This window comes from Mauremys mutica, chromosome 2 (assembly GCF_020497125.1).
Source record: "Mauremys mutica isolate MM-2020 ecotype Southern chromosome 2, ASM2049712v1, whole genome shotgun sequence".
In the NCBI taxonomy this organism is placed as follows: domain Eukaryota; kingdom Metazoa; phylum Chordata; order Testudines; family Geoemydidae; genus Mauremys; species Mauremys mutica.
The window spans coordinates 71,742,781-71,755,605 of record NC_059073.1 but is presented as its reverse complement, the minus strand read 5'-3'; the positions used below and the strand labels follow the sequence as shown (position 1 = coordinate 71,755,605).

The window sequence follows — 12,825 nt, the reverse complement described above, 5'->3', positions numbered from 1 at the left end:
ATGTGTTTGTCCAGTGCCTAGCACAGGGGACGGATGCTGAAGGGGGCCTGTAGCGCAAAGAACACAATGGTAATTAAGAGCTAGAATCAAACTTAAGAAAAAGGCGAGGCCATATTTCAAAGTGCCAGACATGTAACGGACATGAAACTCCTTAATTTAGCCGTAAATAGAATGAAAACCAAAGCAAGGAAAGCTCCTCTGCTTGCAATTCCTCGGACTGTTCCTGGAGGGTTGTAGCAGCTTGTGGCACCATCCGAAAGCACGGCCGTGTGTCCTGTCTCACCTAGAATTCTCCCCCAAAAGCCGGACACTTGGAGCCGGGGAAAAGGCAGCGGAGACTGAGGGCTGAGCCGCCTGAAATTCTACAAGAGTGGGAGTTAAGCCACCAACGACGCAGCGCCCTCCAGTGTCTCAGCGCTGGAGATGTGAGGTTGTAATGAAGTAACAAACTGGAGAAACTGGGTATTTGCCTCTTCAAATAAGTAAACTGCCTTGCGGGTGAGGGCAGAATTAAACCGAAATCGTCTGACTTGGAGCTTGTCTGTTCGGATGCGGCTGGTTGACCCCCTTAGTAATGTTTGTTTTCTCTCTCTCTCTCTCTTTCTTCTCCCTCCCACCCTGCTCTAGCCTGCAAAGGCTTCCAGGCCCCTCTCTCTGCTTCCAGGCTTTTCTCTCTTCCCTAACTCCTTCTTTCGCCCTTGGCTTTCAGCTCCCAGGCTCTGCCCTAACTTTGCCACCACCCTTCTTCCAGCTCTGCCAGCTGCCCCTCTGTCAAACATCAGCCCCTTCCCAATAGGGACTCTGGTCTCCTGGGGGCAGGCCGCAGCCCCCGGCCAGCTGTGTGCGTTACTAGAAGGCCGCTTGGCCGGACCCGCGTCACACAGCTGCGTCTTCTGGGAACACCCGAGGTGCCAAAAATGCAAAGAAGCCGCGTTCAGGAAACACGGAGCTTTCCCAAATCCGTTCAGTGCTGTGAGTACCACTTCTTCAGACAGGCTCCCCTCCCTCTCCTCCTCCTCCTCCTCGGGATGCCTTATTGCATAGGGAGACCTTTGTCTACATCTAGAGAAACCCCTGACTGGCAGCTAATGTTAACGATTTAACACTACGATTCTGGCTGTAATTGGTAGATTGAGGTGTGGGGGTGTGTGGAGAGGGAATGGCATAAATATTCAAGGGTAAGAGCGATGACAGCTGAAATCCTTCAACGCCCCTTGCTGGCGAATATTCGGCAGAAGCGGGGCTGTTCTGATCTATGGGGCTGGCGCAGGCAGCGTTCCCCATAGGTCTGCGTTTGTGAGTACAGACATGAAGCTGTTTACGATGGTGCTCTCCTGTCAGTATCTTGCTTCCTTGTGCCAATGAAAACGGAAAGAGAGCTGTCATAATTAGCAGGGCTGTTTGTGATCTCTGTCTTTCTCTCTCTGTAACCAGGGAGCCCTGACTCCAGCTCCTGAGAAGTCGGAGGAAGTGACGTGAATGTTATTTATGTATCAGATCAATTTCAGTTCCAGGGAGAGGTTGCGTCGTCCTCCTAACGCCTGCCCCGACAGAGTGGTCACAAAGTAGCAACAAATTTGCAAGTCCTGAGCAGCCCGTTACTGAAGGCGCTCCATGGAGAGCCTTTAAATCTGTGTCCTGTTGTCGGGTGTGTGGTTTCCTTCGGAACGGTGTCTGAATGCAATATGAATGTACCTATGTTTCCCTCAGACGAATACAGTATGGAGCAGGAAAGATCCATTGATCTCCACATTGGTGCATGATTTACCGGTTGCCATTTATGCACAACACTTTTGCACATTCAGGCATAAATCTTTCTTTAGATCCGATTTATTTCAAGCTTCCTGCTACGCCGTAATTTATTCGAGTAGAGGCGTTTTGACATACAACAAGGAAACCAGATAAGGGGGAAACACGTCCCTGCAATTACCTTAAAGCGCCAATCCCTACCCATATAAAGGCGATCCAGATTTAAGGGAGCCTACTAAAATGAGACCCAAACATCGAACACACAACCTTCTCCTCCCTGTGCAGCCCCTCCCTCCTGCCCCCAATATACCCGCCTGTTTATCCCAGAATATCTCCTCCCCGGGGAGGAACAGAAGTTGGATCCATGGAACTCTCCACCCCCTTCCCCTCCCCAGTTTGTTGACACACTGTGTTTGTTGCAGATGTGGCCCCAGATGTAAACTGCCTGAGATTCACACAAAGACGCGTGTGTCACCATCTGGGAACTGATTGGGTTTAGGGGAAGGGGAAGGTCGCCTGCCAAGGCAAGGTGTTGTGCGGGAACTGAGCGAGGTAGAGACTTGGCATTCACGGTTCATTTCTCATTTACTTCGGTCTAGTCCCTTCCCCCTTCCTGTCCTGGGCTGTTGCTTTTCCATACCCATAACAAGAGCCCGGGAAGGCCGGCCGGACGCATATCCCGGGCATTCTGGTGGTGGCTGAAGGCGGTGGGGGGATCAAGCCAGTGGAATATACAGTAAAATAAGCATCCTATAAAAGCTCGGGACGCATGCGCATGGCTGGCGAGCCGCCGTCCCTGGGTGAGGAGCCCACTGCTAACGGATGTGATCAAGGCAAAGATTTCCATCTGGCTCCCGGGACTGATGGTGAAATTGTAAGTACTCTCCAGCCCTACAGTGCTGAGCCTGGACTGCCCAGCGGCTCGGCACGTGGGGAAGCTTCCGGGGCTTTGGCTTTGCCTGGCTGGGTTTGTAAAGTGTATTTTGGGGCATGAGAATAACAATCGGCCGTTTCCTGGTCTGGGAGACCGAGAGGCGCTTCTGGATGGCACTCGCTGTCCCTAAACACGGGGAAGGGAGGGTGTCTCTTTGGATCACCCCCCCCCATTGTAGTTTGAGGGGTTTCCAGGCGTTTCTTCCATTGCGTGCCCTGGGAAGCCTCCTTCGGTTTAAAGGCAGGATCCCTCGCTGCGGCAGATCGTTGCATTGTCCCTGGCAGGGAGAGGGGGATCCGGGGGTGTTTACACGCAGAATACAGGTGCGGCGCTGGTTCAGGTGTGATCTCACGCGGGCGGCGGGGGCCGGCGGCCAGCATGGAAGCCAGGGCTGCCCTGGTTCCTGGGGCTAGACCTGGCGGGCAAGGGGAGCTCGCTTCAGCCTCTGCAGGTGCGGTGGGTGGCTGCACTGGCCGGAGTGTGAGGGCCAGGGGCCGTGGCCGCCCCTCGCCGGGCTGGCCTGTGGCGTGGAGCCAGTAGCGCCGTGCCCAGGGCGGCGGGCTGCAAGTTCGCTGCCGTGAGGCGGGCGGGGGTCACCCGGCCGCTTTCCACAGGCGAGGGGCGCAAGGCGCCTTCTGTGGGCAGCGCTCCCTCGGCGGCGGGGCAGGGAGCCGCTGGGGAGCAGGGACCCGCTGCACCCCGGAGCCCGCTTGCTGCGAGGGCAGCGGGACCTAGGAAGGCTCCCGCCTAGTGCATGCGCTGCCCGTCCAGGGGCCGCCTCGGCAGCTCCCAGCGCCGGGAGTGCAAGGAAACTCCCCCCTGGCGCAGCCCTGGAGAGGGGATGGTCCCGCGGGAGGCGGGGGTGCCCCTGGCGGGACCCAGAGCGCGGCAAAGGGGACTCCGAGAGCGCAGCCGCTGTGCCCCGGAGAGGCGCCGGAGCGAGCCCCGCCAGGTGCCGTGGGCCGGGGCCCCGCCCGCCTACAGGGAGGGGCGGCGCGCTCGGAGGGTGGCGAGCCCCGGGGCGGGCGCGGTGCGTGCTCCGTCTGGCGCTTTGCCCGCCCGCCCTTCCGGCGCGGAGCTGGAAGCCGCCGAGCCGGGGCAGCCCCGCGCCGCCACCGCAGCCTTTGCCTGCCAGCGCGCTCCTCTTGGTGCCGAGCGCCAGGCGGCGCCGTTTGGCTCTGCAGTGCAGCCAGGGGAGGAGGCTCCCGGACGAGCCACTAAACCCCGTGTCTGTAGCTGAGGTAAGGGGGGGCAGGCCCCCCCCCAGGTGCTGTTTTTCCTTGAGTTTTCTAGGAATGAGGGAACTGGCTGAATTACACCTAGAGAGTCCTAGAAAGCCCAGAGCGTCCTTAGCCTCCTCTCTCCAGCAACAGTCCCAGGGAGTTCAGTGAAAGTCACTAGGATCTCTGCCCCGGAAGGACAGCAGGACTGGCCCATTACCTACGTGCCCACCCACTGCCTGAGCCCCAGACTAACGCAGTTCTTACTAGGGATGTCACAAAACAATCAAGTAATAAAGTAAACATTTGTTCCAGGGCGAACAAGTGTTTCCACCATCACAGACCCTTTAAATGAGGTATCCATTCCGTGGGCAAGAAAAAAGACCTTTTCCTGAGATCGGTCATTTCTATGGCATTAAATAGAGGGGAATGGGTAATGAAAATTAGACAACTGCAGAAGTTAAATCTGATTATCTTTGCACATGCCAGTAGAAATTACAGTAATTTAATATAGAGGTCATTTCATCTATACAGTCACTCCATTATTTCATTTTTGTAGTTGCAAAAAATCCATAACAAAAGTGTATGCTAGATGGTCATTTCTGCAACTCAAAGACCTTTAGGCTACTTGCATATCACTCACTTTTCTGTACACATTGTATCTACAACACACTACCACTGGCTTCAGGAATCAGTAGGGCTAAATGCTGCTAGTGTCAATACACTACATTATTACTATACAGTATGATGGAAGCCAATACACAGTACAACACACCACCAATATGTTATGATGGGAGTCAATTTAAAATGAAGAATGAGGGTGTGTTTCTAAACTCAGAATGAAATCCCAACTGAAAAGTATGTTCAAGCCTCCTGGATGATTTGATGAAAACCATATAGCTACACTACCCTCAACTATTATAACATACTACAGAAATAAGATATGAGCAATCTTATTTATCCTTGATTCTACTTACCCATATCAATATCTATATGCATATTACCACCTGCATTTGAAATCATTATGCATGGAAGCACTACTTTTTCCTAAGTCTGTGGTTTCACTTCAGAAATGTTATTTCACACACACATACTCTTGCAGCAAATGGTCTAAATTTTCAGAAATAACTAGTGATTTTGGGTGCCTCAGTTTTTGGCTGCCCAACTTGAAACACATTACATGGAATCTAATTTTCAGAGCATGGAATACTCAGCACATCTGAAAATCAAGCCTCCTTAAGATATCTCAAGATGGACAGCCAAAAATTGAAACAGCCAAAAAATCACTAGATGCTTCTGAAAATTCACACCAATCTTTCAGGCACTAAGGAAATTTTATCCTCTGGAAGCAGTGCTTCTGGGAATTATGGCTGAAATATGGTAGTACTAGTGGATAAGCAAAGTCGCAGTTATCAAAATACTCTATCCAAGGATTGGTGGACCCTAAATTTCTATTTAGGGACTGGATTTTGAACTCTTTGAAGAGTTACCTGCCATTTGTTTGTATGAAGTCCACAAGCTATCACTTGATTTATTTTCTTATATTACACAAACAGCAAATCTGGACCTGATTCTGATCTCACATCAGGTTTACACTGGTAACTTAGTGGACTTCAGTGATATTACTCCCGTGTTTCACCGGTGCAAGCAAGATTAGACTCAGGCTTTCTGTGTCCAATGTAGCTATATATATGCAGGAATTTTACAGTGTGGTCAGATTCCAGTATGGTACAATCTGAAGTGGATTGCAATGGTCGGATCTAATAGGGAATGCTGTGTGAATCAGTATTTAATGCACTACAAGATGAGTCACCGTGATGCAAACCAGCTTTCAGACCAGTACAGTGTCAGTCAGTTCCTAACACAGTTCAGTGAGTCAGAACCAAGCACCTAGTACAATATATGACTCACTAAAACGGCACCATGTGATTCTAATACCCAGTATGAGCTGTCAAAGCATCTGTGTGAAATGAGTCAGTTCATAGTACAGTAGAATGGGATTTTTTGGAGGCCATTCATAATTAAGCATGATGTGACTGAGCGCTCAGAGGATATGGTATGATGGGAGTCAGCAGAGTATATCAGGTTGAATAGTAATCTACTATGTGCAAGAGTTCCATCGTTTGTATAGTAAAGTGGCTTGTAAAATATCAAGCTGAATGAACATTTTTTAGCCAACTGTATTAAAAAAAATTGAGACAAATGTTTTCATTGGATATGAAAGCCAGAAGTAGTAGAATTGGCAAATTTTTATATTCTCTGTATTTGGGGTTATTGGTTCCTTGCTGTTTTACATGTCCTACGGTAGATCCTCAGCTACAGTAAATTGTCAGAGCTCCATTAAAGTCAACTCCAGTTGTCACATGAGATAAGTCAATGGAGCTATGACCAGCTGAGGATCTGCCCTGTGGTGTATAATAGGGGGCTGACTATGATTGACACTCCTCTGGCATTGTGAAGGGGCATTGAAGTGAGAGTAAATTATGAAATTACTCTAAAGCCCCTTTGCACTGCCAGAACAGTCTAAAGTATCCTTAATATTAAATGAGAATCAGGCCACAGATATTTATCACCTACCTTATCCATGGGTATATCTGTGTACGTTATTTTTTCTGTATGCACAATATATTTAAGATTCTATCTCCAAAGGCTATCATAATTTCTATACATTCTACCTGAACTGGCACATAGATGCCAAGGTTATGTGTGTTAGAATTACATACTTTCACTGAGGTCTCATGCAACAGTGGAAGCCCAGAGAGAAGTTTTGATTTTACACAAAGCTGTTGTGGTATGTGTGGGGCATCCTCTCAAAAAAGAAACACTGAGACATGGAGAAAAAACCTGGTCTACATAAGATAACATGTTTCTTAGAAAGAATGGCAGGTTTTATGTAGAGGACAGTTTCGGTGAGAGGATTGTTATGAGGATATCAGGCTGATTGTGCCAGGTGCTGAATGCCTCCTGTAATGAAAGCATATCACAGACCCTTGCAGGATCAGACCCTAAACTGTAAGTGAAATGAGCTGTGTACAGTTCCCTGTTACTGTGTGGGTGTGTTACATTTCTAAATGTTCTCTTTGAAATGTAAAGCAATGCTTTAATCTGTATAGATGAACAGAGCTCTTCATAGGGGCTGCTACTCTGAAAAAATAAGCCACAGACGAAGGCAACCAGCCTAGTTTCTCTTCATCTATAAATCATTTTATATAATACTTCTGAGTTTCCCCTGAATCCCACATAGAGGGAGACTACTTTCTTTTGTAATCACACTCACTGATCTCCTATTGGTCACTGATCCAATTCTATTCCAACACCCTCTTTGATGAAGCATCCTAGGTGGCTGCTAATATCACCTATACAGAAAGCTGATCTTGTTTTCTTCCATCCCCACCACCTCAGGCCACCTAATTATCACTGCCGTGTACAGCTGTACAAGAACAGAAGTCCCAAGTTTTTCCCAACTCTAGTTCATCAAAGTGACTCAAGGGGTGTGTGTGTGTTTATTAACATAAATGATAACTACTCTCAGTTTAAAACATTGCCCTTTTTGATGCAGAAAGCTTATTTGTCACATTAATCAATGGAGAGGAAGTGAAGTCAATGTCAAGCTTTCTAAGGGCCCAGTCCTGTTCCCATTATGATCAATTACAATCTTACCCTGACTTCAGTGAGAATATGTTCCAGCCTTAAACACTCCCACATTGCAAGTATATAAAACAAGGCTTTTGAAAGCAAGATTTACCTTGAACTTACACTCACTCATAACTTTTTTGTAACGACGGTAAGGAATCACAAAATCACTTTCTTCTAACTCACTGATGGGCACCATAGAAAAGACTATGAATAAAAATAGTGAATGACAGTAGAGAGATTAACATAATATTCATAGTGGGTCTGATCCAAAGCCCATTAAAGTAAATAGGAGGTTTTTCATTGTCTTGATAGGCTTTGGATCAGGCCCAATATAATGATTGAAAAGTGACTGTACTGTGATTATGGAAATCTATGCACTCTGATTGGCTGTCAGCCATTATTAGACACACACAATGCAGAGAACTCACATACTGTATAATTATTATAAAACAATCATACAGTAATGCAAATCAGATCCCCAGAACCAATCAGAGTTCAAGGAACTGCATAATTAGGGAAGGAGCAGGGGAGGAATATTGTACTTATGCTTCAGTAACTGTACAACATCTTTGCATTGTGGCTAGCTGAGAAAATTCCATTTTGTTGCAATACGAAACAAGGGAAGGATTATGTAATATAAAAGCCTCAATCATTTTTTTCAGTGCAATTTTGATTTTAAAAATCTGACCTCTGACTATTTATACTGCATGTATTCCTCCTTTGGGTGATGTAGGGAGCTTACATTCCTGCTACAGAGATTAGTAAATACTATAAATGTAATAACTCTCTCAACCAAACATCATGTAAGCAGCTTTTAGCCAAAGATACAACTTTTAACCCTGATCTTTGTACTCGTTTGTGTCCAAAAGGTTAAACATAGAAATGCCACATAATCTGAGTGTCATACAGGCATGCATAAGGGGTAGAGAGAGGTTCATATCCAATATCTCAGCATTAGTGCTAGGGCATACATTTAAGCTTTCCATTATTTTCAGATATGTATTTGACTCATTTTAACCTTTGACTGATTTTTAGTAACAATGAGCAGCCAGCAGTTGATTATTATTAGTTGCATTTGTACATGTTACACACACTACCTATCTTGATAGGAAACATGGATATATCAGATGATGTTTCTTTATACAGTAGACGCTTGTTTGCAGAACAACTTGTAAGAGCAACCACCACGTAAAAGCAACATTTCCCTTGGGAACACCTTCCCTACTGTGCATTGTCCACTTGATGATAACAACATAACCGTCACTTAAGTGCAACATTTGTGACATTGTAACATCACATCCAGGGGTGGAGATTGGGGGAGGGGGGAATGTAGGGGCATTGCCCCACCAAACTACATCTTTCCACTCCCCACCTGACCCCGGCCCTTCAGCGCAACTCCAGGGCACGCTGCCCCGTCCACTTGCCCTGCCTGACAGAGTCTGGGTGGAGAGCATGTGTTAGGGGGAGGGTCTGGAAGAGAGGGATTTCGGGGGAGGGGTAAGCTGGTGTCAGGGGAGTAGCAAAGGCGCAGGTGCAAGGTTTCCTCCTCCCTTCCTGAGCGTCTGGCTTTCAGGCAGAGGAGCGGGGAGGGGATTGCTATTTTGCAATACAGCGTATTGGGGACCCCCCTCCATGCACTGAGCTATCCCATTTGTCTTGGTAGCTGGTGGTGGGGTATGGGTGTGCTGTTTTGCTGTGGGGGGATGGGGAACCCTCCTCTCCAGGGCACTGACTTGTCTCCTCCCCCCCTCCTGTTTCCACTGTCCATGATAGGAGCCACTCTTGCTCCATTGTAGATTGCACGTGGTGTCCTCCCCAGCCAGCCATCCCTCACCAAGGTGGAGCATGAAGCTGCCAGTGGGAACATCCTCAGCCTGTCCCCAGTACTGGGCTTGCTAGGCTGTTTTGCTGACTGGGGGCTCTCCTGCCCCATTTCCCCCAGACTTGGGGTTCCCACACCCCCCAACTCTCCCACTTCAACATGGCTGCTCCACCCCTTCCAAAACACCATTAGCTCTTCATATGTCTTTGGTCAGATTGTTAGCCAAAAGGGCTCGTTTCCCCCTGGAGCTTACCTAATTACACCAAGGAGGCACGGAGACAGGAAGACGAGTACCACACCCTTTATTGATCGGTCAGCTGAGCGGGTGTTCCTCTCGGCTAGTGCCAGAGAAAGAGACACACCTTACATGGCCAGATGGGCCTACCTTTATACCCCGAAACAAACAACTTAGCCTACGTTTGTCTACGTCATTTGGTTGACCTGTAGAACCTGTACATGCATCTGTTAGGGAATAATTGGATATGCAGGATACATATATCATTTTGTGGGGGCTACAAGATACATACAGCTGTTGAGGATACATTTGTCTTTCTGAAGGGGAAACAAGATACACCCGTCGACCCTTTGTGCTATATACTTTGGAAACATTCATGGGAACACAGCTGCATTTACTGGGGAGCCAAATAAAACTGATAAGCAAAATAGCTGACTTAGGTAGATACACGGCCTTCAGTCTAATAAGTTCTGTAAGCTTTCCAACACGGTTTGGGCAAGCATAGCATAACTTTGGTTCACTCAGGCCTAATACAAAAAGGCTTCATTAGCACTATGATTTTACAACATCTCACCACTTTGAGAATACTCACCAAACCTTTTGGCTGAGTTTTCTCACACTTTGAGGCCAAAAAGCAATGAAGCTCTGCAGAAATATTTACAACTGCTCTTTTAAGCTTAGTCACCCCCAACCCAGGAATGAATGCATGGACAAAAGAGTGGAACCTTGTTCATTGAACAACTAAGGGATTGGGGCACTGACTATAACTCAGGTAGGTATACCTAATGGTTTAATTTCCCAGATGCCTCGGTGAATAATTTAGTCCCATATGCATCCTCCCCATGGACCCGGCAGGATTCGGTATGTGGGAGCCCACATCCACCCTAACCGGTCCATATGCTTGGAAGGAGCACTGTGAATGTACACACTTCCACCCAGAAAGTGTCCAAGTATGTCTTCATGACCACAGATCAGATGGTACTCCTGATATGTCTGTAAGGGCAGTGGGTCAAGTCTGGTGCTCAAGATCACTTCAAATGGCCATCAGCTGGTCATTCAGGAAATCCTGAATTTCTAAACATACTAGATCCCACTGCAATGCCTTCCCAGTCTTAGTGATATTTAACACCATTTCTGTCAGTAACTTCTGGGTCATAGAACTAAGGGTGGAAATGACATGTAACTCAACTGCTCCAGCCTGTACTTAAGATAGCTGAGCTTAAAAAAATAAGGCTAGTGGCCCTTTCTAGTCGGCCCAATTTCTTATTATGTTCTTGGCCTTTAAGAATATTCCAAATGGCTGTTACACTGTTAGCCCCAGCCCACAGGGATCTGCCCAATTTCTTCTTTTTCCAGAGGAAATAACCCAGGCTCTTTGTTGTGCTAATCTAATGGCAGCCCCTTGTGAGCAATCTGGGTATGTAAAAGTGATCTGAAAACTGGATAAAGGCAATGTCATTTAAAATCCAATTAGGGAGGGCAATACATACTAAAGGATTTATCCAAAACACAGGGCGCAGCCTGTAGAATAAACCCCAAAATTCAATTAATACCACATTTCCAAACAGGATCCCACAAGTTTCTTCCTGCCAGTGTAGAATTTTTGTTTCTTTACCAGGGTCAGTTCTCAATGTCCTTTTTAGTCAGGAATTCCTGGACTTTGGCAATGTCAGTGGAGTGAGCGTTCCTTCTCCTTTCCCAAAACAATTGTAGTTTAGCATTCTACAGGGGAGAGATTATCAGCACATCACCCTGTAATGGTTTTTGATTCTTCTAGAAAAGTTCAAAGGCACAGTAGGTCTGTCAGCGGACAAGGGAGAGGTTAGCTAGCACGTCACCTTGTCCTTTTTCCCTGCTGTCCAGAAGGCACAGTGGAGCTAGAAGAAGGAATAGGCTAATCATATAGGAGAGTTCTCCTTATGTGGACGGGTCTTTTTGCAGTGAGAATCATGGGTCCAAGCAGTCAGTCTTTGGCACTTCACAGCGGTGTTGGTAATCAGCAGGACTCAATAAGGGCCTTTCCAGCGTGGAGCCAAAGCAGTCTTTTGTTGGTGGACCTGTACATTGATCCGGTCTCCAGGTTCCATGGAGTGGCAGGGCTGCTAGGGTCTTCGGGTAGTGCGTCTTTACCTGTGTAAAAAGGAAACCTAACACATTGCATTAGTGTCTTTGCAGATTGTACAGCCCCCCTTTTCTGGTTGTTAGCCAAGTGTCCTTGAACGAAGTCAGTGTATTTTTTTTTTTTTGGACTGAGCTTGCTAGTTAGTTTTTCTCATTTAACTCGTTCTTTTTCCTTTTCCCCTTTTTGGCTTCCTTTTTTAACCTACAAAGGAAACTTTTACTTTTTACTTATACACCTTTTGTTAACAATGAACACATACACATTGCTGTTATACAGTACATTAGTCTTATTATTTAATGTATGCCACATGTATCCTTCTACTAAAATAACCTTATTACAGAGCTTTGGAACAACAAGCCAGGATAAGCACACCCACTTTGATGAGTTCATTTAATACAAGCTCTAGTTCAATAGCTTCCCACCATCCCCAGCCCTCTGGCTAGAAATCTGAGGTAGCCAGAAGGATCCCATGTACAATATGGGGAGTGGGTTAACTTTTTATGTCCTTGCTTCCAAAGACTGTTAGTATGCAATTTGGCCAATGCAGTTTTTTTTTCTTTTACTTAAGAAAATACATAAGACTTTAGTATATTACATTTTTCTGATGTATTCAAACACTTTGTATTTTAAGTTGAACAAAACAAATATCTGCATTTCAATTCAAGCCTTCTGCTTTATTTCAAACCAGACCATCCCATGAAAATATTAAACACATTCTGGCCACTTGAGACAGACACCACAAGACAGAACATAGAACACAAAACATAATTTTTACTCTGCCAGTAAATCATGGTATGTTGTATGCTGTTTAGCTGGCATTAGTTTTCTTTGATTATCTGAAAGACAAAAACAGAGGTCTACCCCTTTTGGGCAGTCAATTATTGCTTAAAATATACAAATACCCTTGTTGATTTTAGGCAAAACAGGGGAATTACCCCATATTTTCTTGTATATGTTTTATAGGCAGCCCAGGTTTCAGTGGCTTTTACCTTATCAGTTAGATAATTTGCATTAATACAGATGCTTTCTGGCTTGCTTTTTACTTTTAACTCCTGCTTTTAAACACTGAAAGAAAACATCACCACTGATAGTGCCTTAGAGCCTAAT

At 46.3% G+C, this 12,825-nt stretch overlaps 1 protein-coding gene across 1 annotated transcript in view; it reads left to right on the top strand.

Annotated features, from left to right (window-relative positions):
• Positions 1-2,259: 2,259 nt before the first annotated feature.
• The window catches only part of RGS20 (regulator of G protein signaling 20), a 50,816-nt gene continuing 40,250 nt past the window's right edge, over positions 2,260-12,825 (top strand). The window contains exon 1 of the mRNA XM_045004647.1: positions 2,260-2,623. Coding sequence (XP_044860582.1) covers positions 2,519-2,623 — 105 coding nt within the window. The 5' untranslated portion in view covers positions 2,260-2,518. The remainder of the gene's footprint in view (positions 2,624-12,825) is intronic.